This window comes from Lethenteron reissneri, chromosome 17 (genome assembly GCF_015708825.2).
Source record: "Lethenteron reissneri isolate LAM-NWPU_2019-01 chromosome 17, ASM1570882v1, whole genome shotgun sequence".
NCBI lineage: Eukaryota > Metazoa > Chordata > Hyperoartia > Petromyzontiformes > Petromyzontidae > Lethenteron > Lethenteron reissneri.
This window is the reverse complement of record NC_083795.1, coordinates 4,329,436-4,352,854: the sequence shown is the minus strand read 5'-3', so window position 1 is coordinate 4,352,854 and position 23,419 is coordinate 4,329,436. Positions and strand designations below refer to the sequence as shown.

Here is a 23,419-nt window from a genome sequence, read left to right as displayed (position 1 = left end):
GAGTGAAATCGCCCAAAAAGAGGCGGTACTCCACAGAACGTGACATGACGCTGATTGGACTATATCCAGAGGCTGACAGTGACGGCTAGCGTGACTCTGTGGTTGAATGACATTGGTGGTGCGTCGCCCAATCGCCCTAATGAAGAAACCGCCCCTGATTGGAGTGGTATCTTTCAGACAGCCCTGTTCTTTACCTGAGGACGGCTGCTTGTGTTGTGGCCGAAACGTCGTGAGAATTTTATTTATTGTATTATTTCCCTTCTACGTGACTTTACCGAAAGAACCAAGAAGATGAATCCCTGTAGTCACGAAAGCTTTAAATCGAAATGTCTGTGTTTGTTGTTGTTAATCACCAGCCAAGCGCCAGGAACTCGAATTGTAAAAGTTGTTGTGGGTTTACTTGCCAACACACCGGAGTACTGAACCTAGTCACACTAATTGGCGGTGTCTTGTGGTTGTTGTTGTTTGACTTGCATCCCACTGGGATTTTTGCACACAGTGTTGGTGTACGGTGCTTTTTATGCAATATTTTTCTGTCTTTTCTTGGATTTTCTCTTTGCACATAGTCACTTTAAGATGTTTTCTTGTTCATGTTTTTTGTTTGTTCCGGTTGCACCCAATTCAAGAGCCGAATGGCTCACAGGGCTATACCTAATAAATACATGAAATTAAATGAAATTTACGCGATCTAACCCACCCAAAATAAATAAAACCCAACAAACCTTCATTGTGGTTCAGCATGTGCTGCAAAAACCCAGGGCGCAAAAGGAATCGATTCCCGAATCGTAACTCAACCACTCACCTGAATCGTGGAATCGAATCGCGGGGTGAGAGGTGAAGGGTCAGAGGGAAACACGTGGGTGGAGGACACGGAGCCGATACTTAGCAGCAGCAGCAGACAGAGTCTTTGAGGATCTCGGCGCTGGACTCAGGTAACACGGGACGGGGTGATGGTCACCCCAGTGTCCAGCTTGTGCCTGGAACGTTTTGCTTTGCCGTGTGGGACTTGTGGTGGGGTGGGGGAGGGAGCTGAGTTGGTGCGGGGAGCGCTCGCCACGTGGCCTCCGTATTGGAATTTGGAGCGCCGGCAAAGCGGGCTAAGAGATGAGAACACAACGGCGTGTTCGTGTCAAGGCAAATGTCGCAGAGCATTAACTCCGAATTGCTTCGGTATAATTTGGACAGTTCAATACACACGTTGAACTGTGGATGAATTAACGACAGGGTTGTACTGGAGGCGATGCCGCTCAAAACTCCGTAACCCATTTTTGTGTGGTATTGCGTTGGCTACCTCGCAGGCAAGCAGGGTTTGGAAGTTTGATAAGTGTGGGCGAGTCGCAAGTACTTGCCCCGTATAGCACCCGCGTCGCTTTAATGGCCTGCGTCTCCGTTGCCCGGCTCACAGGGCTTCTCATTGATACACAACACACGATGGTCGTATTCACCGCCGAATTAATCAAATGCAATACCAAAAGTCTGTGGAAACTACGGTAACATTTTATTGTTTTTTTCGGTAAAGTCACGTAGAATGGAAATAATAAAAATAAAACAATACAATTCTCACGACGTTTCGGCCACAACGCAAGCAGCCGTCCTCAGGTGACATATAACCCTGAAAACCTCAATGTTTTTTGTTTAATGGCGAAACGAAACGTGTTTTTTGGTTCGCTAGGCCAAGGGCAGTGCATGGAAATGCATTGGGACTATTCAGTAGGTACGAGCATATAGATCAGCTTGCGTGCCTTGTACGGTACTTGCCAAGTTGTTAAAGCTTTGAATGCTCTCCGCCTTCAACTCGTACGGAGAGCAATGTGTTGGAAGTACAGTATATTCTTAGGTTTTTTCTGTAAAGTCACGTAGGTAAAAACATAAAAAAGTAAAATAAATTAAAAATCACGACGTTTCGGAGGCAACACAAGCTTCCGTCTTCAGGTGGTACCGTCAAAAGCCACGACAGCTGTATCAAGTAAATGAGAGATTGCAGGAGCTACCACTGCGTTTATATAATGGTTGGAGAAGGTGGTGGGGCAAGGGCCGCATACTTATTATTAATATGGTAAGGTGAGGCTTAAGACTAAGAATATGGAGAGGTGCGGTTTGTGACTCAACCTGTAACAGGGAGACCACCACTAAACATGGTAAAACAGTAATGGTTGCCTGTCAAATAAGATTGGCAAATAAGTGTAGTTAAATCTTTTTTGCATGGTCAATCACATCTTTCCAATGATTACTCAGTTTGTAACCGTCATCACGGTTGAAATTATGTCTGTGTTTGTATATTTGTATGGCTTCGTGTACAAACCTTTGATGGTAGCCAGGAGGTTTGCAGAGAACCTTGGTCTCGGGAAATACAATTTCATGAGAGCCCACCGAGTTGTAGCAATGATCGGCAACGGCCGAAGAATCAGTTCTGCCGTGTTTCAGATCTGACTTGTGCTCGCGGACACGATCAGAAACATGACGTTTCGTTTCTCCAATGTAGCAATGACCACAAATGCAACTCAATTTGTAGACTCCAGGATACTGTAAGTCAGGAACGACATCCTTCACAGATGGAATCAAATCACGGATTTTATGCACTGTACTGAATCGGACTTGGATCTTATGCTTGTTTAGAATTTTGGAGATCTTTTTGGTCACAGTATAATCAAATAACGCCCTCGGCCCTCATCCGGCAGTGAATGTACAATCGACCGAGGCAACACGTTACAGTACTAGCGTTTATGTCGGGGGTGGGGGGGTGGTCAAGGAAATAACAGACGATGCTCAGTTGTTCAATGGTTAATGGTCAGGCGCAAATTCGATGGCCGTGGGGTACAAAGTCATGGCCAGGGGTCTGTTTATGGGCCTTGAGATCGGGGTTTTCCAGTCGCATTTACTTGGATCGGATTTGTCGTCTCTAGTAAACGTTTATCCAGCATATCACATACTGCTGGCGAGACTAAGAAAGTGTAGTGTTGTAATTTTAAACTGTTCTAGGCTTGGCCTGCTCAAGCAGTTTCTGCTGAAATTTCTATTGATGGAGTTAAACGGTCATGTGTTTTAGCAATAGAAAAAAGACCATTGTATATTATTTTATTGCTGCCTGATGTCTGTCTCGGGTTCTTATCTGGTCGATTAAACTCACACAGCAGTGCTTTTCAGATCAGTTTTCCCACAATACGTCGCAACGCATGACCCCAAGGGGCCGTTATGGAACCTCAAATGCAATAAATTCAACACCCAATAAAACAGTGGCACCATAAACAAGATGCAGTGCAAAGCCTTTGATTCCCACACATTTTACTGTGGTATTATTTCCTCTGTCACACATCCTCATGATGTACCATCCTTCCCGTCAGTATTACTTCATTCCCTCTTCAATATTGCTCATCCCAAGTGGCAAACGTCCGTATCTCATGGCACATCTTTGTACAGTGATTGCACGTGGTGTCACGTGTTGATTCTTTATATGTGTACATTGTTTTGTAAAGGGACGGGAGCTTGCGAAAAAACTGAAGATTCTGGCCTGGAATATAGGTCATTGGGTAAAGCCTCGGTTTTTGGAAAATATAAAAAATGTTAAGATATAAAGTCGTTTTACTAAAAATGTATCCAACGACGTGGCTTTAATGTGATCGCAACAATTACTATAGTCCAAACTTGCAAGAAAAGTAAGAGGTGAATGGAGTAAAGCAAAACATGAATTTAGAAAAAAATGCACGAAAGATTCGCAATTTGGATGCATTGCAAGTAAATGGAGCCTATGGCCCTGTTGATCAAACAATACATAAAACATATCACATGCAGCTTTAAAACAATGGTCATACCTTAAGGGGACAGTCGAGTAAGAACTGTGGAGGCCAATGAGGAAGTAAAAGTTATTGCACAGCTGAAAGCGTAAGTCTTAGCTTTTACTTCCTAGAGCACTTGCCAAATTATGAAACTGCTGCGTTTCAACAAAGCGCACATGTACATTCAAAACGTTTTGACATCCTAAAATGGCAATTTTGAAACACCACAAGTTAACTTTCAGATAAACATGTCCTCTCATAAGTTATCTTGTGCACAGTGTGGTTTGGTTAAGTGGGGGAGCATAGACATACTGTACAATACCGCAATGGATGTTGTGCAGTGTGCTCTGGTGCCCAGACCATGATCGGGGTTAATAGATTTTAACGGTAAGTAATTTAAACCGGCTAGACTGCTATTTCTCCTGCTCCGTATCAAACCAAATTTCAAGTGAATATACACCCACCATAGTACATTACAGTCGAGAGCAGACACATTGTTTAAGCGGCAGATTGCTATCGTCAGGGCAAGAAACAACGATGTTAAGCCTCAACTTTTGTGGTCCAACATTGAATTGAACTTCTAGATTTGAAGCTTTCGTGACTGCAAGGATTCATATTCTTAGGTTTTTTCGGTAAAGTCACGTAGGTAAAAAAAATAAAATTAGCTGTATCAAGTGATACAGCGAGCGTGCTGTGACGGTTCCACCTGAAGACGGAGGCTTGTGTTGCCTCCGAAACGTCGTGATTTTATTTTTATTTTACTTTAATTAATTTAAATTTTTTACCTACGTGACTTTACCGAAAAAACCTAAGAATATTGAATTGAACGTTTTGTTGTCAGAGGTGAAGTGTGGAAGAAGGTCTTCTTGTCTTATGTTTGCCTGCCCCCTAGTGGTCGATGCAGGTCTGTTCTAATTCGCAGCTGAGCTGTATGTATTTATTTAAGTCTCAGCTTTTCTGTTGTACTTTGAGGTGCCATAGTCTAATCAGTGGCAGTTGAGCTGTATTTTTGTTAACTCTGGCTTTTCTGTTGTGCTTTGAGGTGCCAGAGAAGCAGACCATGGTGTTCTTCACCTGCGATGCATGTGGGGAGTCTGTGAAGAAGGCCCAGGTGGAGAAGCATTTGAACGTATGCCGTAACTGCCAGTGCTTGTCCTGCATCGATTGTGGCAAGGACTTCCGGTAAGGATTTGGTTGAAAGATATTGCACTCACCGGAAAACCCAGCTCAGAGCCATTTATGCAAAAAAACACTTTACATTTTCAAAGGTTCTTAAATAAAATACATCAATGTAGAAAACACGTTCCACGGAACAATTCAAGATGAAGTGAAATTCTAATTAAATACAATACTCAGAATTAATAACAGCATCTGAGTGTTAATGTAATGCCATCTTCAACAAACACCGTGCTCATAAAAATGTAATCTTACCTATAAAATCATTAAACTATAGTTTGAGCTCAACCAATAACAACTATACCCACATACACTTAGTCTATTGAAGCTTTTCTTGTGTAAGTTTCAGCCTTTTAAACCTCCATATGTCCAGCCATGGCATTAGTGATGTCCATCGTATTGAGATTTGGAAGGTGATTCATGTAGTACCCAGAATGCCCCACAACAGTCTTAAAATGGTAGGTCTGTTGAGCTTGTACGTATTTGTTATTGAACATTTTTTTATAGTGCTTTGGAATAAGGTGCTATATATACCTATATAAGATGAGATAAGATTTCGTGTTTTGTAATCTCTTTGCCTGCACAGAGGTCAGGACTACAAAACACACCTGCGGTGCATCACCGAGAACGAGAAGTACGGTGGCAAGGGATTTGAGGCAAAGGCCAACAAAGGAGATGTCAAGCAGCAGCTGTGGTTGCAGGTAATTGTGGCTTGTAATGCACTCTCATGAGGACTCGTAATGGTCCAGTGTACTCACTTGGTATAAAATAATTCACCTTCCCCAGCGATTCAATGAATTTTCACAACTACGAGGCATAATTCGATAAACAAAAATAGTTTTTCGTTCTTTTCTACTTCAATTTTTTTGTTACATATTTACTTTTTTATTTCCCTCCATTAACCTTGATGTAATATGCACGTCTCATTTGCGTATGGTTTGTATTAGTCGGACATACCCAGTTCTTACTCACCATGGGATTTAATGTGCGTGTTGTGAGCCTGGTGGTATTCTCGCAGAGTCTTGTGTGTAGTGAACATACATGGTATCATATTCTTGGTTCTTTCGGTAAAGTCACGTAGAAGGGAAATAATAAAATAATATAAATATAAAACAATAAAAATTCACACGACGTTTCGACTGCAACACAAGCAATCCCCAACAGGTGTGAAATCCACAGCAGTCGAAACGTCGTGAGAATTTTTGTTTTATATTAATATTATTTTCCTTCTACGTGACTTTACCAAAAGAACCAAGAATATGAATCCCTGCAGTCACGAAAGCTTTAAATCAAAATACATGGTATCACCATCTCGTGGTATACACGGTGTGCCAGCTCAGTTGTCTGGGCTCAATTTGTGGCAATGCAGATGGTTATCTGTAGTTGGTGTGTGCCTCCTCTGTGTTTTGTATAAATGCATACCTCGTGCATTGTGTCTGCACCAGAACATTGCAAGCTGCAGATTAACTGAGCTGATTATGTTGCTTCAATCCTGTAACTCCTTATATGGAAGGAGATAACAACTCGGGCTAAATGTTTACATTTTATTCTTTAAAAAAACTGTGCCTTTACTGCCCTGATTACATCGTTGTCATGTTCACCGAGGTAGATACATTTTTAAATAAAAATTTTACGCACAAACTCGCTATCTAGCTCTATCAAAGAGATAGCACTCCTAAGTGTATTTATTTAAAACAATGCGAATAAACATGCTGACATGCTAAGAAATATAATTACATTTAATTTTGCAGTTTCTTGTTGGAAAAAAAGACTCTTTTGAATGCATTACTTTGGTTGCAGCTAGTTCATGTGCCATTAGTATCACCGCATAATTTGATTTGTGTTTGATTTCTTCAGAAAGTACAAGACGCAATCAATGCCCCAGGCATCAGCCCCCAGGTCCGTGATATCATGAACTCAATTGTTGGCTATGACAATGTCCCAAGGAAGAAGCCAAAGTTCCAGGTATTGTAATTTTTGGTAATTATTGGTTAAATATATACAGTAGTTTGTAATTACAGCAGCATTTTTCATTTGGAAGTTTAAAAAGAAAGCACTTTTTTATTGTAATAAATTGTATGAATATTGTAAAATGTATTTGGTTTCAGATGCCATGAAATTTGTATTTATGTACAAAATCACGTATATTTTCGAAGTTCTTTTGTACGTACGGTGAGGAGAACGACTCATAAGTCATTTAATCAATACATGTAAATATTAAATCCACTATCCAAGGGGCGTGCAAGGTTAATATTTGCCAGTGGCAATTGTTCCCTGTGTCTTCTCGTATCATTTGCATTGTTTGTGGGAAATGTTTTTTTCTTTAGAACTGGATGAAAAACAGCCTGCGTATTCACAAGCAGGAGCTGCTGGACAGGGTGTGGGAGGTCTTCTCCTCGGCACATGCGGTGAGGGTGCTCTCTCCTCTCGAACTTTGTGCATTGCGCTCAAGCATATGCATATGACAAGCAATGCCATTTGTGTCAGCTCCCAAATGTCACTATTTGTGGTTTTACTTCATGCTTGAAGTTCGTGTTGTTTTACAGGTCGCGTCATATGGCTTTGGTATGAAATGTTGGAACAAAAAGTTTTGTAATTGAATGTATGAGCTTAATGACGGTTATCTTGCTGTGTACAGTGCAATGTAATTTATAATTATGTAATGTCTACATGAGACCGCATATAAAACCAGTGTACAGAAACAGTTGGCTTATGCAGAGGAAAAAAACAAAGTCTTAAGCATGGAATTGAACAAGAGCAAGTATGGATGGCAGGGGGAACACGGTTCCAGACTACGTGGGCAGCAGAGTAGAATGGGCAACCCCCCACTGAGTGAAGGTTGACTGACTGGGGCTTCGACAGGCCAGTCAAGGGGTCACCGCGAGTAACCTGCGATGAACTGCAAGCCTTAAACACGTCTTCGGAATTAATCGAAACCGACTCATTTTGTGGGATGCCCACGGGGTATCCTTGAGTACCCAACCCATTGCAGGACTCTTATTTGTGGTGTCATAAGCATCAGGATGCTCGTGGAGAACTCCAATTGGGAGTGATCCAGGGTCTAAAGAAAGATCATTCACCACACGTAAGAGAACAGTTTGGTCGTGAGGTTTGGAAGTTTCTGCGTTGGAGCCAAAGGCTCTGGTGCCTGGAGGGGACTGGACCAATTAAACGATTGCCTCTGAGCTCAAGCAAGGTGGTAGGGTTATGGTGAGGAGTGTTTCAACAATGTTTTTTTTACTATGGACTCATGATGCAGACAGTATAAATAGAAGAGTGCAAACAAGAGCCAGACATTGCAAACGGGGAAAACAGAAGCACGAGACGTGCAATAGAAATGGGGAAGTTATTCAAAACAAGACAGTTCACATTGGAGAGGGAGAAAAAACAATAATCATTAAACATGAGACGGACACTAAGGACGGCATAGACATAATATGCAAGAGCGAGCACAGGATCAAACAATATCAAATGGCGCAGACAGTACAAACAATACAGACGAGGACACATAGTACAGGTAGATTGATGCAGGTAATACAATTGATGGTACAAAATGATAGGCTTGTAAACAATACAATCTGATCAAACAAGACCAGTAATGTAATCAAGTTTAATGAATGTAGAGATACTATGTAGCTAGCCGCCAACTCCACAGCACTCATCTCTTCGTCAAGGACGTGGTTTTACCTTTTGTTTTATTGTGACAGCTGTGATGAAGAACAAAATTAATACTTTACAATATTAAACGTTATTAACATTATATTGGGTTTTCTTTCTGTCCAGAACCAAGTTAACCCCAACCACCAGCAGCAGAACAAGGTGGAGAATGAGGAGACTCCACAAAGCAATGTGGTGCCCACGAATGGCGGGACTTCGCTGGATGATGAAAACACAAAGCAGGAACCCGTGGAACGCAAAAAGAGTAAACAAGAGAGGAAGGAGGAGCGGCAAAAGCAAAACAGGGTCGAGAAAAAGGATAAGAGGATTCAGAACACCGATGACTCGGAGCAAAATGAAGAGAGCAGGAAGAGTAAAAAGAAAAACAAGAAAGGACAGGCGACTGAAGAAGAGGGTGAGGCGGCGGAGGAGGGCAATGGGGAGGTGCAGAAGAATGGAGAGACTAGAGGGAAAAAGAAACGCAAGCGGAAGGGGGAGGAGGCCGAGGAGGCGACTCGTGAGAAGGAGAATAGCGAAGAGCCGAGCAAAGCTAAAAAGGTCAAACGCAATGGAGGTGAGTGGTGGTCATCAAAACGGCATCACTGTTAACATATACGCATAGTTTGACGATAACTACACCTCCAGCTGACAATATTGACGGCTTGTATTTTTCAGGTTGTAAAAAAAAGCATTTGCTAGCAAGTGTATCCAAAAATGGACATTTCACTTTCGTAGTTCACCTGAATATTGAAACTCCTGGTCCTAGCGTGTCTGATGTAAATTAAAATTGGCATCACAAACAGGCCTTACTTAAAGGATTTTTTTGCATAATGTCATTTTACATTTTAGTTCAGCACTGGTCATCTTCCAGTTTACTGGACATTGCTGTTTATTTTTCCCTTCCGTGTAGTAATGTATTTTAGGAATAAATAAAAAATACTCCTATTTAAATCCAGTGCTTGATAAAGGCCTCCCCATGCCGTTCGGTCATGGTGATTATTTCACTATATTTCACCGTGCAGCTCAATGTGAATTGATGAACGATTGCGAGTCCAGAAATGTTCAAGATATTTCAGAAACCACTCGCCACCAATTTTGGCCATGGTTTGGAATCAAACTCAAGTGCACTTACCACTGAGCCAACACCTCAAGCCCCCCATTGCAATATTATTTGGTGGTTTTAATTTGAACAATGTTCTTGTGTTTCTCAGATGAGCAAGAAAAGAAGAAGAGTAAAATATCAGATGAGGCTAAGAAAGACGAATGCGAAAATGGCGCACAGAAAGGTATGAGAGCCCTCATTTTTGTGCTAAGCTGGTCAAGAACAATGTGCAAGTATTTTGGATTATACCTGCAATGTTGTGTATACATGTACTTAACTTGTCAGATGCCTGCTAAACTTGTGAAATGTGCATCTTTTTTATCTTTCTGCATTTGTCAGCAGGTAAATTTAACTGGAAAGGAACAATCACGGCCGTACTGCGCGTGGCTGAGAACAAGGAGATGTCGGTTAAAAAGCTGAGGAAGAAGGTAATGTTATACATGCATAAAAAGAGTGCCATCACGACTAAGGATATCATTTTTATAAGTCAACAGGATTGTTCTCGATCTTCTCGGTCACCTACTCTAAAAAGCGTCCATGACGCTTCGTTTGGTCATCAATTTTGTGATGTTTACCCACAGGTATTGGGCCAGTATTTGGCCATGGACGTCGGTGGGAAGCCATACACTGAAGAGGAACTCTTGGCCTTGTTCAATAAGAAGATTCAAAGTAATCCAAAGTTCAGAGTTCTCAAGGACAAGGTCGTTCGGCTTGTCGACTAGAACAAGGAATCGTCCAGCCAGGAACACTTTGCAGAATCAGTAATTGAACTGCTTTGTATCAGAGCAGAGAAGGAACTTCAATGTTTTTTATGTTGAGATATGTTTTGATATACCTGGGTATAATATGTAATTGTGATACAAGTGGTTATGTTGTACACTTTTTATTGATGCACTGCAACACATTTCAAAAGCTTTTGGGATTGCGTCTTGTTGGAATTCTAAGGAACAAGCTGTTCTTGTGAAAAACGTTGGGAACAGATGAATCGGTGGTTGAGATTTTGGCACCTGGATTGAAACACGACCCTTGCATTCTTTAGAGTGCTGTGTGCCAAATCAAACCTGGTTACATACTGTACTTGTAAATGCTGTACATTTAATTTTGGATGAAATTGCGTGGGTGAGCTTTTTACCTGTAGTAACGTACATCTATTATGTTGTCTTATATCAAAAACATGATGCAAATTCCATTTTTATACGGCAATTGTACAAACTGATAATGGTTTGGAATGGATATTTTAAGGCTTGTCAATAAAAACGTATATGCTAACCACAAACTGCAAATATTTTCACATGTTTCGTCCAGTTTTACGTGCATTCAATGCATGTTGAATTTAGTTACCCTTAAATTTTGATTTAAAGCTTTCGTGACTCATATTCTTGTTTCTTTCGGTAAAGTCACGTAGAAGGGAAATAATAAAATAATTGATTGCTTGTGTTGCAGTCGAAACGTTGTGAGAATTTTTATTGTTTTATATTATTTTAGTTCCCCTTCAATGGAAAATAAGGTAATTGAAGGCAGTAAGCAGCATATACTGTACTCGGAAGAAATATAAATTGAAATATTTTTTTTCCTGAGTGTGTATGCTGGTCCCTCATTACCTCGTGTTCATATCAAGTCCGTGAATACACGTTCTTTATATTTCAATTCTATATCCAAATATAGTTTTCACGCCTATTAACGAATCCCCAATCTCGGCAGCTAAAGGCAAAATTCAGCCAGGATTGTGTTTGGAGGGGGCAACCGCCACATGTCTATACGGGTGGTACTGAAAAGTTACATCGGATTCATTCTGATATTTCTGACTGCTGAAAGAGGGCTTACAGCAGCATAACATAAATATGCTGCCCGGGACTTGGAACTTACAACTTGGAATCCCTTTTTGACGAGCTACTTGCCCTGCCATCCACCTTGCCGGATTGTCCAAACATGCAAATTAGACTGTATTCAATCTTGATTTGAAGCTTTCGTGACTGCAGGAATCCATACTCTTTGGTTCTTTCGGTAAAGTAACGTAGGTATAAAATATAATAAATCACGACGTTTCGGGTGCAACACAAGCGTCCGTCATCAGGTGGGAAAGCATGGTCTGCTGCTGAGGCAGACTGGTTTTAAACGGTTTGAAATGGGTGTCGCCTAAGGGTCATAAAGAAGTGGCCAGGGCGAGTGATGTTAATGTGAGAAATTAGCATGTAACTAGAAAAGAAGGAAAGCGGCCTCCTAGACGAGGGCACGGAAGTGGCTGTTAATGTGAGAGATTAGCATGTTAATGTGAGAGATTAGAGGGCACAGAAGTGGCTATGTGAATGTGAGAGATTAGCATGATGTTAATGTGAGAAATTAGAGGGCACGGAAGTGGCTGTGTTAATGTGAGGGATTAGCATGATGTTAATGCGAGAAATTAAGAGGGCACGGAAGTGGCTATGTTAATGAGAGAGATTAGCATGATGTTAACGTGAGAGATAAGAGGGCACGGAAGTGGCTATGTTAATGTGAGAGATTAGCATGATGTTAACGTGAGAGATAAGAGGGCACGGAAGTGGACTGTGTTAATGTGAGGGATTAGCATGATGTTAATGCGAGAAATTAGAGGGCACGGAAGTGGCTATGTGAATGTGAGAGATTAGCATGATGTTAATGCGAGAAATTAAGAGGGCACGGAAGTGGCTGTGTTAATGTGAGAGATTAGCATGATGTTAATGTGAGAAATTAGAGGACACGGAAGTGGCTGTGTTAATGTGAGAGATTAGCATGATGTTAATGTGAGAAATTAGAGGGCACGGAAGTGGCTATGTGAATGTGAGACATTACCATGTTAGACTGTATTGTGTGTACAACGTAATGCTGGTTAGGGGTACGCGGGCAGTTTGTAAGTCTGCTCAGGAGTACACGACGAGCAAATTATTTGGGAATAACATACGTAAGTAAATGTATAATGAAGCCTTGTATTATGGATGCTCTATGCGTGCATTTTATTTTTTATTCTAGTTGTCTATTTAACACGTACGCTTTCGCCACCAATATCACAGCCAATTAGTAACGTTTGTCACGTAAACAGAACATGCCGATTCGTGCTGTTTACGCGATCAAACCCAAAAAACTGTATTATAGATGATATTGGTCGCGAAAGCCTACGTGCTAAACTGGAACTCATATCGTTCTCATTATAAATGGGTAAGACTTAACGCGTTACGTAGCCTCTGTGTAAAGGGCGCCACATAAAATCTTGACTTGCAAGCTTTCGTGACTGCAGGAATTCATATTCTTTGGCTCTTTCGGTAAAGCCACGTAGATACAAAAATAATAAAATTATCACGACGTTTCGATCGCAACACAAGCAATCGTCCTCTGGCTTGAGATGGCTGCCACCTATGGGTCAGATGATTGTCTGGCAGCATTAAGCAATTGGTAATTAAATTTAAAAAAAATTCCCTAAACAGTGTAAAATTTTGGAAAAATAGTTTCACGAAAATGCATTGTCACGTTCGATTGGATCACGGGAAGTGGGTTAAAAACGACTGAAATATTTGCACGGTCCTAAGCAAGCAAGCAAGCGAACTTAATATAAAGGATTTAAAAATATATAGTCGGAGAGCTGCCGAGGCAGGAGAACAAATCCCCCCGCCCCCCCGCCCCCACTATTTAAACTCGCCTCTCAGCCAATCAGCGTTCGTCTTACCACGGCGACAACTGCCACCCCCTTAGCAGGCCCCGCCCATCTCACGGCCGTGACGTCTCGCGAAGTAAACGTCGGGCGAGGAGGAGGGGGGGAGGGCTGTGACGTCAGCCAGCAATGACGTCACGCGCAAAAAACGGCGGGCGAGGAGGAGGGGGGGAGGGCTATGACGTCAGCCAGCAATGACGTCACGCGCAAAAAACGGCGGGCGAGGAGGGAAGGAGGGCTGTGACGTCAACCAGCAATGACGTCACGCACAGGAAACGGCGGGCGGTGACGTCGGCAGGCAGTGACGTCACGCGACGGGGGAGGGGGGGGGTCAAAGGGCAAAAGCGGGAGGCTGGCTGAGCGATTGAGCGAGGCGGCAAGGCAGGCGGCGGTGGCGGCCTTCGCGTGTGAGGTACTCATCGCCCTTCGTCTCTCTCTCTCCCCCACTCATCGCCACAGCCTTCTCGTCGTCGTCGTCTTCTTGTCAACACGAAGCGGTCCGCCTCCCTCTGCCACCCGCTCTGCTCGACACGGCGTGAGTCGTTCGCGTCTTCCTTGGAGGGATAAAAGACACAATCATTTCGGGGGCCCTCACTCGGTGGCGACGGACGCTTTTGTTGCTGAAGGCCGCCACACACACGCACACATACGCCCGCCACCACACACACGCACGCAAAGGTAGGCACATTATTGCCGCCACCAGGGCCCGAGTGGGGGGTTTGTGTGGCGGGCACGCGATCTGTGCAGTACAATGGGGAAAATGCCGCCCGCCGGGGCTGGCGTGAGACAATGAATTTGAATGTCCCAGTGGCCTGCCTCGTCTTCTCCCACACGCCCCGCCGCTCAATGGAGGCGCCGTGCCGGATGCGTGGTGGGTGGTGGTGGTGGTGGTGGTGGTGAGTGGTGGTGAGTGGGGGTGGATATCAGACGCGTGGCTTGCCTATCCCGCACTTGTCTCGCCGTCGGTGTCGAGGAGGAGGAGGACGAGGGTTGAACGCCTCTCTAACGCCGCCGGTGGCGCCTGGGATCGAGGCTGGTCAGTGGCTGTATGAGGAGGCCTCGTGGCCGCTTTCCGGCCGCCCCCTACCACCACCTCTCCCCGGTACCTCGAGGAATCGCGGTCCCAGCGCAGTCGAGGCGCTCTACGTGGAGTCTGAGACACGCGGCACTCGCTCTGACCGTCTTCCCACCGTGACGTGACGTTACGGTGGTTTTTGTTTTTGTTAGGTCCGGAGAGCTTATTCGTTGGCTTTTTCCAAGCAATTATATGTTCCCCCACGGGCATTTGTTTGCGCAAGAAAACTCCGGACTGGATTCGGGCCTCCTCCTCCTCCCCCTGGGTCTCATCGGCACACAATTTGGGCTTAAATAATCGAGAGTCCCATTATTAATTATTGGTACCTTTTTTGCACCGGCGTGTCATCTCTCTCTCGATAATGCCATTTAGTCGGACTGTTACTTCCATTGTAAGTGCCATTTATTTTGTTTAATCGTCACGATTTTATCGTTGCACGCAGAGTCGCGTGGGTAGAAGTTGATTGAGTAACCCAACCGTACGTGCAATCGGTCCCACGTATATAACGCCGCTCGATGCTGTACTGTGATACTGCAGTAAGGTGGGGGGGGGGGGTGAATTTCCGTAGAGCGGTATATGTTCGTGGAGCGGTATATGTACGTGGAGCGTTATATGTACGCCGCTTCTGTCTAGTAGCGTGGGTTGAGGTGCGGTTAAAAGCCTTCCTTTGTTGTCCGAGTGCATGGTGTATTTACAGTGTCAAACCGCTGAGCTAGCCCTGGCAAAACGATGCCCCTCGCTGCCCCAGGTGTGTTGCAAGCACACTGAGTAAAGGGGGGCGCATTTGCGGTGTTGCCCGGTGTATTGTGCGCCGGCTTTGTAGTCGACGATATTTTCACGAGACGCCCTAAAGCTGGAAGCGTAGTTTGGCCGTGTGTGTCTGGGCCAAGTTCTGTCTTCCGTCTCTTTTTTCCCTTCCTCCTCCTCCCCCCATCTGCTGCTCTGCCTTTCAGGCCACCAGCCGTTGTTGCCAGCCGCTGCATAGCCGCTCGCTTTCCTTTTGTTTTCAAATGCTTTTTTTTACCCTAACCAACTGAAGGAAAAAATAAAATAAAAGCACAGACAGCATTTGGGGGGGGGGGGGGTGGAATTCCCATTGTTCAGAAACACGAATAGAGAAAAATACTAAACACAAAAGTCGCGAGTAACGCGAGGAAGGTCCTATTCACCTTGCATCTCAATCACTTGTGACTGGACGTCCTCGCCAGCAAACATCGCATACTGTATGAGTATTGTTAAAAGGCTGTCAGCCTTTGCCCCCTTAAGAGGATACTGTAACTTCAACACAATGCAGCTTATAATAAGTAAAAAGTGAGTTTTGATACTCCACAATTCATTCTACATCCTTTGGTGGATGGTATTTTAACATTCGTCTCGTGATGGTTATCCGACATGATAAACTCGAATCATTGTCGGTCAATCTTTTCATCTGAATGAACATGCAGTATGTACATTTAGACGATTAATTTATTTAAAGATAGACTGTCCAACTGATGGAGCTTGAAGTTGCCTGATGGAAACTAACTCAGTTTCGATAATTGCGCCAATCTTTCATCACAGGAGCATAAAATGAAATTAGTGATTTCTGTTGAAGGAGAAGACCCAGCTAATAAAACATCACTTGTAGCTGTGTACCTAGGTTGTCTCTCCTGAACTTCGTTCATAATAAAAATGAGTTTTAATTATGTTTTTAAAGTGAATTAAGTTAACGGTATAGATGTGTATTACAATGTGTTCCTGTTTTAATTGGTCTTGGAGGTGTTGGCAGAATGTGCACTGCATCATTGAGAGCAATGTTGCCTGTGTGACCAGCTCAATCGCTTGTTGCAACCAAAAGGAAACCTTTTAACAAAAATAACAATAGTGAGTACTGCAATTATACAATTCATTTGAGTATCCTTTATTTAAAACAATAGGGGGAATGTAAAGCATTGAGTATAAAATTAGTCTGAAAAAGTTACTATGGTGTGCATATCACACACTGACCCTTATCTCCAGTAACAGTTTTTTTATACCCTAGTGGTTCTCACGCAGCTGACATTGGTTGTTAAACAGCTGAATGAATGCACATCTTTTTCAAATATGAATTGAGGCTGACTGTATGTGAACCAGAATGATGAGTGGACTTAGATTTTGTGCTTTAATTTTCATTTTGGCATGCTAAACATTATTGATTGGCATACGTTAACACAGTGGTTTCTTTTACGTTGTAACATTGAAAAAAACTCTGAAATATAGGTAAGATTATTGAGGGTTTTTTTGTGTGCGATATGAACTCATACCTGCAAGCTAATGTTATCAGCACCCAGCAGCTTTATTGCTGTGGCCATCATTAGCCCGTGCGCAAATGCCAAGCAGGACGTCATTTTGTGGCTTGCCAAACTTTACATTAATTTTTTTCATAAACATAAGGAAATGCTTGTTTTACCTGCTCTTACTAATTCCAACACACATTTCCCCCTCCTTTAGTTGACAGAAGGGAGTCTACCATGGCGGAGGCGGTGGAGGATGGGTTTCGCCTGAAGAACGTCCAAATGATGCCCGAGCTGCTGGGAGAGCTGTGTGAGCTCCGTCAGACGGGCTCCTTCTGCGACGTCGTCGTGGAGGTGCAGAGCCGGCGCTACCTGGCCCACAAGGCCGTGCTGAGCAGCACCTGCAGATACTTCCGGACCGTTCTCTTCAATGCTCCCTGTAGCAGCCTGGGTCCATTTGTGTTGGACTTTGTGGGGGTGGTGGCCTTTGAGAAGGTCCTCGACTTCCTGTACCGCGGGGACGTGTTGGTCGGCCGGGGTGACGTGCGCGAACTCTACAGTGCGGCGCAGAACCTAGGCCTCGAGTCGCTCGAGCTGATCATCCAGCCCATCCTGGAAACGCTCGACGATGTGGACGAGATCGCAAATGGTACCAGCACCTCCTTCGATGATGATGTGCAACAGGAGCGATACACTGCAGACGTCAGGGAGCTGGTTCAGCTGAAAAAGAGAACCGAGAGCGCAAACTTCAAAGACAGGAAAGCGCGGGTGAGCTGCGATGTAAAAACTGAGCGCGTTAACAATACACAGTGTCTCCAGGAGCGATATGCAGGTCACGAGTCGGCCATTGAGGGCTGCGGAAATGAAAAGGACCTGTTTCCCACCTTGGGTCCGAGATTTTTGAGTGGTTCCGATGACAGCCAGGGTAGGTGTAGGAGAAACTCTGAGCAGCAGTCCATTATCGGATTTCACAATGGGAGCTCCGGAGATCAGGTCAGAACTGACGGAATCTCGCACGGGTCCACAGAGGATGAAAATGGACAGCTGCCCCTCCCCATGATAGAGGTAAAACAAGAGCTGGATGACGAGAGTAATATGTGTTCCTACGACACTGCCGACATTGTTGGTAGCCAAGGAATGCACGCGAAAGAAGACAAGATTGAGATTTTGCAGAATGAACAAGATTATAACGTTATTGGAGTGGAAGGAAAGTACATGCCAACGGCGTTAATGACGGCCTCAGGCTTGAAAAACGAAACGCCTGAGGAAGGATCAGTTGTTGACTCTCCAAAGGCGTACGGGTACGTGCAGTGCCAGATCTGCGGAGAGACCCTGGAAGAGAACATGTCCTCTCTGCGTGAGCATGCAACGATGCATGTCGATCGCGAGACTCTCGAGTGCAGGGTGTGCAGGCGCAAGTTCAGCCTCTTCAACAGGGCCGTGGAGCATATCCTGTCCCACGCCGGCATCACGGTCCTCTCCTGCAATGACTGCGGTAAGAAGCTGCTTTCCCCCGCGCGGCTCAGCCTGCACTACAAGAACTGCAAGATGCGTAAATCGTACGCCGGTCGGCAGAACGCCTGGCAGCGCCAGCAGCCTCCGCAGCAGACGTCTGACGGGATAGCGGACACCTCGGACGATGGTTACGGCTCCATGCCGTGCCAGGTGTGCGGCATGGCCGTGCCCAAGAAGATGGCGGTGGTGCGGAGGCACGCGCGGCTGCACGTGGACATGGAGAAGCTGGTGTGCAAGGTGTGCGGCCTGCAGACAACGTCGAGCGGAAACCTAGTGAAGCACACGCTGCTTCACATCGGCGTGTTCATCCACGAGTGCAGCGTGTGTGGCAAGGGCTTCCCTTTCCAGAGCCTGCTACAGCAGCACCAGCGGCGCATGTGCATGGTGCAGGAGGCGGTGTCTACGCCGGACGCGCCGGGGCCGGAGTCCGGCTCGTTTGCTGGAAACCCCCAGGTGGCGGAGGCCGTGCACTTTTACCTGCAGTCAGGATCATTCCAGTCGTCTGCGCCGGTGGAAGGCGAAAATAGTTTCCAGACGTAAACGCGTATTTACGTGTGGCACAAACCAACGAGGGTTTCGTGTGTCTTAGTGTTTCTTATGCGTGTAATTTGTATTATTATTTTGAAATGTTCATAAAATAAAATAAGCTGTTAATTATATTGATGATGCTTATAGGTATCGTTTTCATATTTTGACATTTTTGAACTCTTAATCTCGCATAAGTGCTTTTGTTCAGCGTATGTATTGCGTGCTTTACAAACACTGTTGCATATTACATTTGCAAACACCTCGTCAATGGACCAATTGACATACAGCCCATGTCTATGATAACTGCATAAGTAAGTTATATATTTCCCTTTGTCCCCTTTTTTTCAATCCTTTTTATTTATTATTTTTAACATTCTGCATTCCAATAATTCCACGTTCATCAATTAAATGATGTTGTGCGTATAAACCTTTACATAAAATCCATCCCGTTGAAAAGTAAGGGATTGTACAGCTGAAACATTCTGACAATTGTGCCAAACTAAAGACACGTGTCAACATTTGAGAGAGCTTGTGCATGTTTGTAATATGCTGTATTTGTGCTTTGCTGGTGTTGCAGGACTATTTTTTAAAAATACACAGCATTGTCTACCTTTATAATAACATTCAACTTTCACGTAGGGAATTTTAAACACGTGCATCCGTATGTTTCTTTATTCCTTTTTTGGTGCATTCACAAAATGTAATGATCAGGTCTCAAGGGTATACTGGGCTCTTAACCTGAAAAAAAACTCTTGGTCCCCATATCGGTAGGTCTGGATTGCAACTGTCCACAATGATCCATATGTTATTGGGCAGATGTCGTCACTGACTGTTGGTTATTTCAACTTGGGTCTAATGGGCTCCCTGGGCTTTTGGTCGCAAACTAATGCTCATCGGCAAGGAGCCTTGAAGCTGTTACGACGAACCTCCCGAATACCCTGTCCCTTGTGCCATGGTTGCTGCATGGTAAAAAAATATTTTGCAGGCATGGTAAAAAAACAATTGTTCTTACCTCTCCTTGTTTAAAAATAAGTGGTGTCTTGCAAGATGATTACAGAGGTACAGATACATTGGACTAAACCCTTAGGCAAAATCCCTGCTCAGCAGAGCCTCCTGCGCCTGTAACCTTGGGGAGTCTTTAGTTGTAATTCTGCAGAAGAAATTCATTCTTGGAAGTCACTCCATTATCAACTGCTGGCTTTCACATCACGTGTGCTGTGAATAATCTCCTCCGTATACTTTCTTTTTGTCCAAAGTGTGTTATTTTTGGCTTTATACCCTTCGTGGTTTTCCCATTTGCAAGTACCTCGTGGTTAGTGTTGGCGAGTCATGTCGCCAGTTAATAAATACAATTTTCTTAAAGGCCTATGACCAAATCTCTCGGAAATTCCCAGATCTGGGAAGCTAATCATGCCTGATGCTTTGATGGGTGGCCACATGCACAATGGTTTATTGACTGGGACGACATAGCAAGCAGCAGAGGGTTGTGCAAGAGCCAATGCTGTGCTGTACTGCTATGCTCCCGGGTCTACAATCCCTTGCCTTCATAATATACATAATATAGGTTTTTGGGTCAGATCGCGATATTTATAAATGTGTCGTAACCCTCCACCACCCGACACGGCCAAACAGTAAAAAATGTGTCACGTTTTCATTAACTCGCACCGACCAGTCCAGTGGGATTCTGGTAAAATATCCTCCATGACATTGACGGATAAAGAGAGGCCCTCCTTCAGCAGTATATTGGGGAAAAAAGGGCTGTACATGTATGTTATCAGATGTAACGGAACTAGCAACACAAGTACAACTTTTTGTCTTTTGTTACATAAAAGGCGTGTTGACAAATGCGCTGACGTTCGATGAACACTTTCCACAGAACCCCATCACAGTTTTCACTAAAACGAAAGACATGTTGCTTTGTTTATTTCCTTTGTGCTCTATATCCTTAAAGGGCCACTTACCGAACACTGGGATGGTTTTGTCGTACTGTCTTGCTGTAGTTGATGGAAAGTGGTTCACTGGTTTTTCTCCATTACTCAATGGCCACTGTTTGGTGTGAATTGACATGGATTTCATGTTTGCTACGGGCAGCGTCTGTACCCTGACCCCTTTTGCAACTTAAAAACGTTTTGCAACTGCTGAACACAACCAAAAAAGGTGTTTGTAATTTTAATAACTTAAGCAGCTGAGCAACTCCTTCAAGCTGGTATCTTGTATATTCCAACCAGGGAACATTTACTTCATGTTCATTAACTTACCATATAACATGGACAGTTTTTGAGTATTCCGTCCAATGTAAAAATATGGTGCACAATTTGTGTTATGTTTTATAATCAAAACATGGTTATATAATTCTATGGCAAAATTATTCTGCAACAAGCTTTTAACAAATCTGGGCTTAGGTGATGGCGATTGGGTTAAAGTTTGCATTGTCACGTTTTGAATTGGAAGTCTTGTTAATTATTTTGTAATAAACGTGTAAAAAATGTATGTAAGCGATTTTTGTAACACTCCTATAATTATGCTGAATCTCACATCCTTTGGTAATGGTCCCGGTTTCAACAATTAACATTCTGCCAATTGTGCTCTATACTTGCCAGTTATATTTACCTTTTTGTTCTACGAAAATAGCGCATGGTTTCTCCTTCGCTAACCATCCACTTTTACAGCTTCTTTTTCATTAAAACTGTTTCTTTTCTTTGACTGCAACATAAAATAAAAGTGTAACAATTGAGAGCATTGGATTTTTACTCATGAGGAGGGTCAAATGTACCTTTTGGTGTGCAGTGGTTAAATAGGAAGTTAAGGTAACTCGTTGTGTTTTAAGAAATGCATTTATGAATACATAAGTCATTACAAGTGCATAAAACTGAGGCTCTTTTGGGAGGGATGGATGAAGTCTTCCCAAATGGACAGGCGCTTTCCATGGCTTATTTATTCCATTGTGACTGATCGGGTAGCATATGTCTTATACACCCCTATCCTGCCCCCAGTTTTCCAATGCAAGTAATGGCTGTGTTGCATGCATATATACATGCACATATATGTAGCGATACACATGTGCTAACACGGTTCTTGAAAGTGAGACTCAACTATTGCAGCGCAACAGATGTGTCCTTTAATCCACGCAATTGGCCCATCTCGGCAAACAGCGCTCAGTGTCTTCATTGCAGAAGCTCAAGGGTTGCCCTCTGCTCTCGCAGCAAGTGGATATTCTACCACTGGGACCTGTTGCAACGAAACGGCCCCAGCAGAGGGCTCTGTGGCAGCCCAAGAATACTGATGATGCCTGTCATGCCGACAACTTGCAGTGTGCTCGTTTGCTTAAAATGTTGACATGAGAGTGAATGTTTCATATATGGTGTATATTGTTAAATAATTCATTGCAGAGTTCAGTGCCCACCTTCCTTGTAAGCTCACCCAAGCTATTATTTAAAGGATATAAATAGAAAAGCTTGGATGAACGACATTTAAACCACTAAACACTTTTGTCAGAGAAAATGATTGCGTCTTTTTAGGCACGTTCTGTTCGAAGGATGATAAATGTGCAAGTTTGCATTGCTCGCCTTTTAATCTGTTAACAATTATGACATTTCATTGCATACTCTAAGGATAAAGGCAAGGTGGGGGCTCGTGACCAGTAGGAGGCTGATATATCTGAAAATGTTATGTTGATAATGGAAATATTTTCAGTGTGTAACTTCATTTTTAGTTGTGGATAGTTAATTTTTTTGTTTTGGTTATTTTTAACGCGCCAGACCATACTTTTAAAAATAACAACCTAAAGTAGATAAATGAAAATATGAAAAAACTTCAATAAATATATTAAAACAATCTCTTTGGTTTGCATCTGATTTATCTAGGGGAGTCTGCTGCGTTTACAGCTGAATTGTTTTTGTAATTATCCTCTGGTTCTTTCGGCCGAAACGTCGTGTTTTATTATTTTGTTCTACCTACGTCATTTTACCGAAAGAACCAGAGAGAGTATGGATTCCTGCAGTCACGAAAGCTTCAAATCAAGATTGTTTTTGTAATTGTTTTATTGGTGAAGCTTAAAAGAAGAGTTTTTAATCGGTATGTATAACTGCTATAACGTGGTTCACAAATGCCAGGACACGCCGATAAAAGGGATGATGCTCAAGAATAATGGAGTGGGCAGCCAAGGAAAGGAAATGTGTCTGAGGATGTCCATCGAGGAATTAGTGTGAAATAAAGCTGGTTTGCAGATGATCATCGTGGGAGGTGGTGGTGACTTGGGGAGGGAGGCCTTAATGTGGCCATGGATTGACCATGGCCGATGTTTTTTAGTGTATTCTTGGTCTTTTTACTTCAACATTTTGTAAAATGTTTTTTTTTCCTGAATTCATCCCGATTGTGTTTATATGCATTGTGTCATGTGACAATGTAGCCATCTGTATTCCTCACATTTTCTTATTTCGCTTCAAATGGCCTATACAATAATTATTCACTGTGTAAGTAACAAAAACAAAAAAAAATTGTTCCTGGGTAGTGTTATTTTCCAATTGCTTATGCCTCAAAAGTACAGAAAATGGCTATTACTCCCCACAAACTTTGCTCAGGACAGTGATATTTTGAAATTGACCTATTTTCAATGCGAAAACGTGCATTTGTGTCTTTACGTAAAGTCCTGGTCACAAAAGCAAAGTTTGTGGGGGA

At 43.3% G+C, this 23,419-nt stretch overlaps 2 protein-coding genes across 4 annotated transcripts; both read left to right on the top strand.

Annotated features, from left to right (window-relative positions):
* Positions 1 to 823: 823 nt before the first annotated feature.
* LYAR (Ly1 antibody reactive) lies at positions 824 to 12,216 on the top strand. Of its 2 annotated transcripts, none has more exons than XM_061552874.1 (9): positions 824 to 932; positions 4,816 to 4,955; positions 5,536 to 5,650; positions 6,807 to 6,914; positions 7,277 to 7,357; positions 8,733 to 9,180; positions 9,818 to 9,892; positions 10,051 to 10,136; positions 10,290 to 12,216. In XM_061552874.1, the coding sequence occupies exons 2-9, from the start codon at positions 4,834 to 4,836 to the stop codon at positions 10,428 to 10,430; spliced, it is 1,176 nt and encodes a 391-aa protein (XP_061408858.1). In that variant the 5' UTR covers positions 824 to 932; positions 4,816 to 4,833; the 3' UTR covers positions 10,431 to 12,216. The 2 variants fall into 2 exon arrangements, with proteins under 2 accessions (XP_061408858.1, XP_061408857.1); XM_061552873.1 differs by having other exon boundaries at positions 10,048 to 10,136; positions 10,290 to 12,200.
* A 1,506-nt stretch (positions 12,217 to 13,722) lies between these two features.
* On the top strand, positions 13,723 to 22,973 carry LOC133343342 (zinc finger and BTB domain-containing protein 39-like). Of its 2 annotated transcripts, none has more exons than XM_061552872.1 (2): positions 13,723 to 13,784; positions 16,917 to 22,973. In XM_061552872.1, the coding sequence occupies exon 2, from the start codon at positions 16,937 to 16,939 to the stop codon at positions 18,752 to 18,754; it is 1,818 nt and encodes a 605-aa protein (XP_061408856.1). In that variant the 5' UTR covers positions 13,723 to 13,784; positions 16,917 to 16,936; the 3' UTR covers positions 18,755 to 22,973. The 2 variants fall into 2 exon arrangements, with proteins under 2 accessions (XP_061408856.1, XP_061408855.1); XM_061552871.1 differs by having other exon boundaries at positions 13,723 to 13,907.
* The last annotated feature ends 446 nt before the right edge of the window (positions 22,974 to 23,419 follow it).

What these genes read in the sequence shown, in the direction of transcription:
- LOC133343342 (XM_061552872.1), top strand. Translation starts at nt 16,937, where the DNA reads ATGGCGGAGGCGGTGGAGGATGGGTTTCGCCTGAAGAACGTCCAAATG.
- LYAR (XM_061552873.1), top strand. Translation starts at nt 4,834, where the DNA reads ATGGTGTTCTTCACCTGCGATGCATGTGGGGAGTCTGTGAAGAAGGCC. An exon ending in AGCAGCAGCTGTGGTTGCAG is followed by an intron (nt 5,651 to 6,806) that starts GTAATTGTGGCT and finishes TGATTTCTTCAG; the next exon opens with AAAGTACAAGACGCAATCAA. An exon ending in CGAAAATGGCGCACAGAAAG is followed by an intron (nt 9,893 to 10,047) that starts GTATGAGAGCCC and finishes TGCATTTGTCAG; the next exon opens with CAGGTAAATTTAACTGGAAA.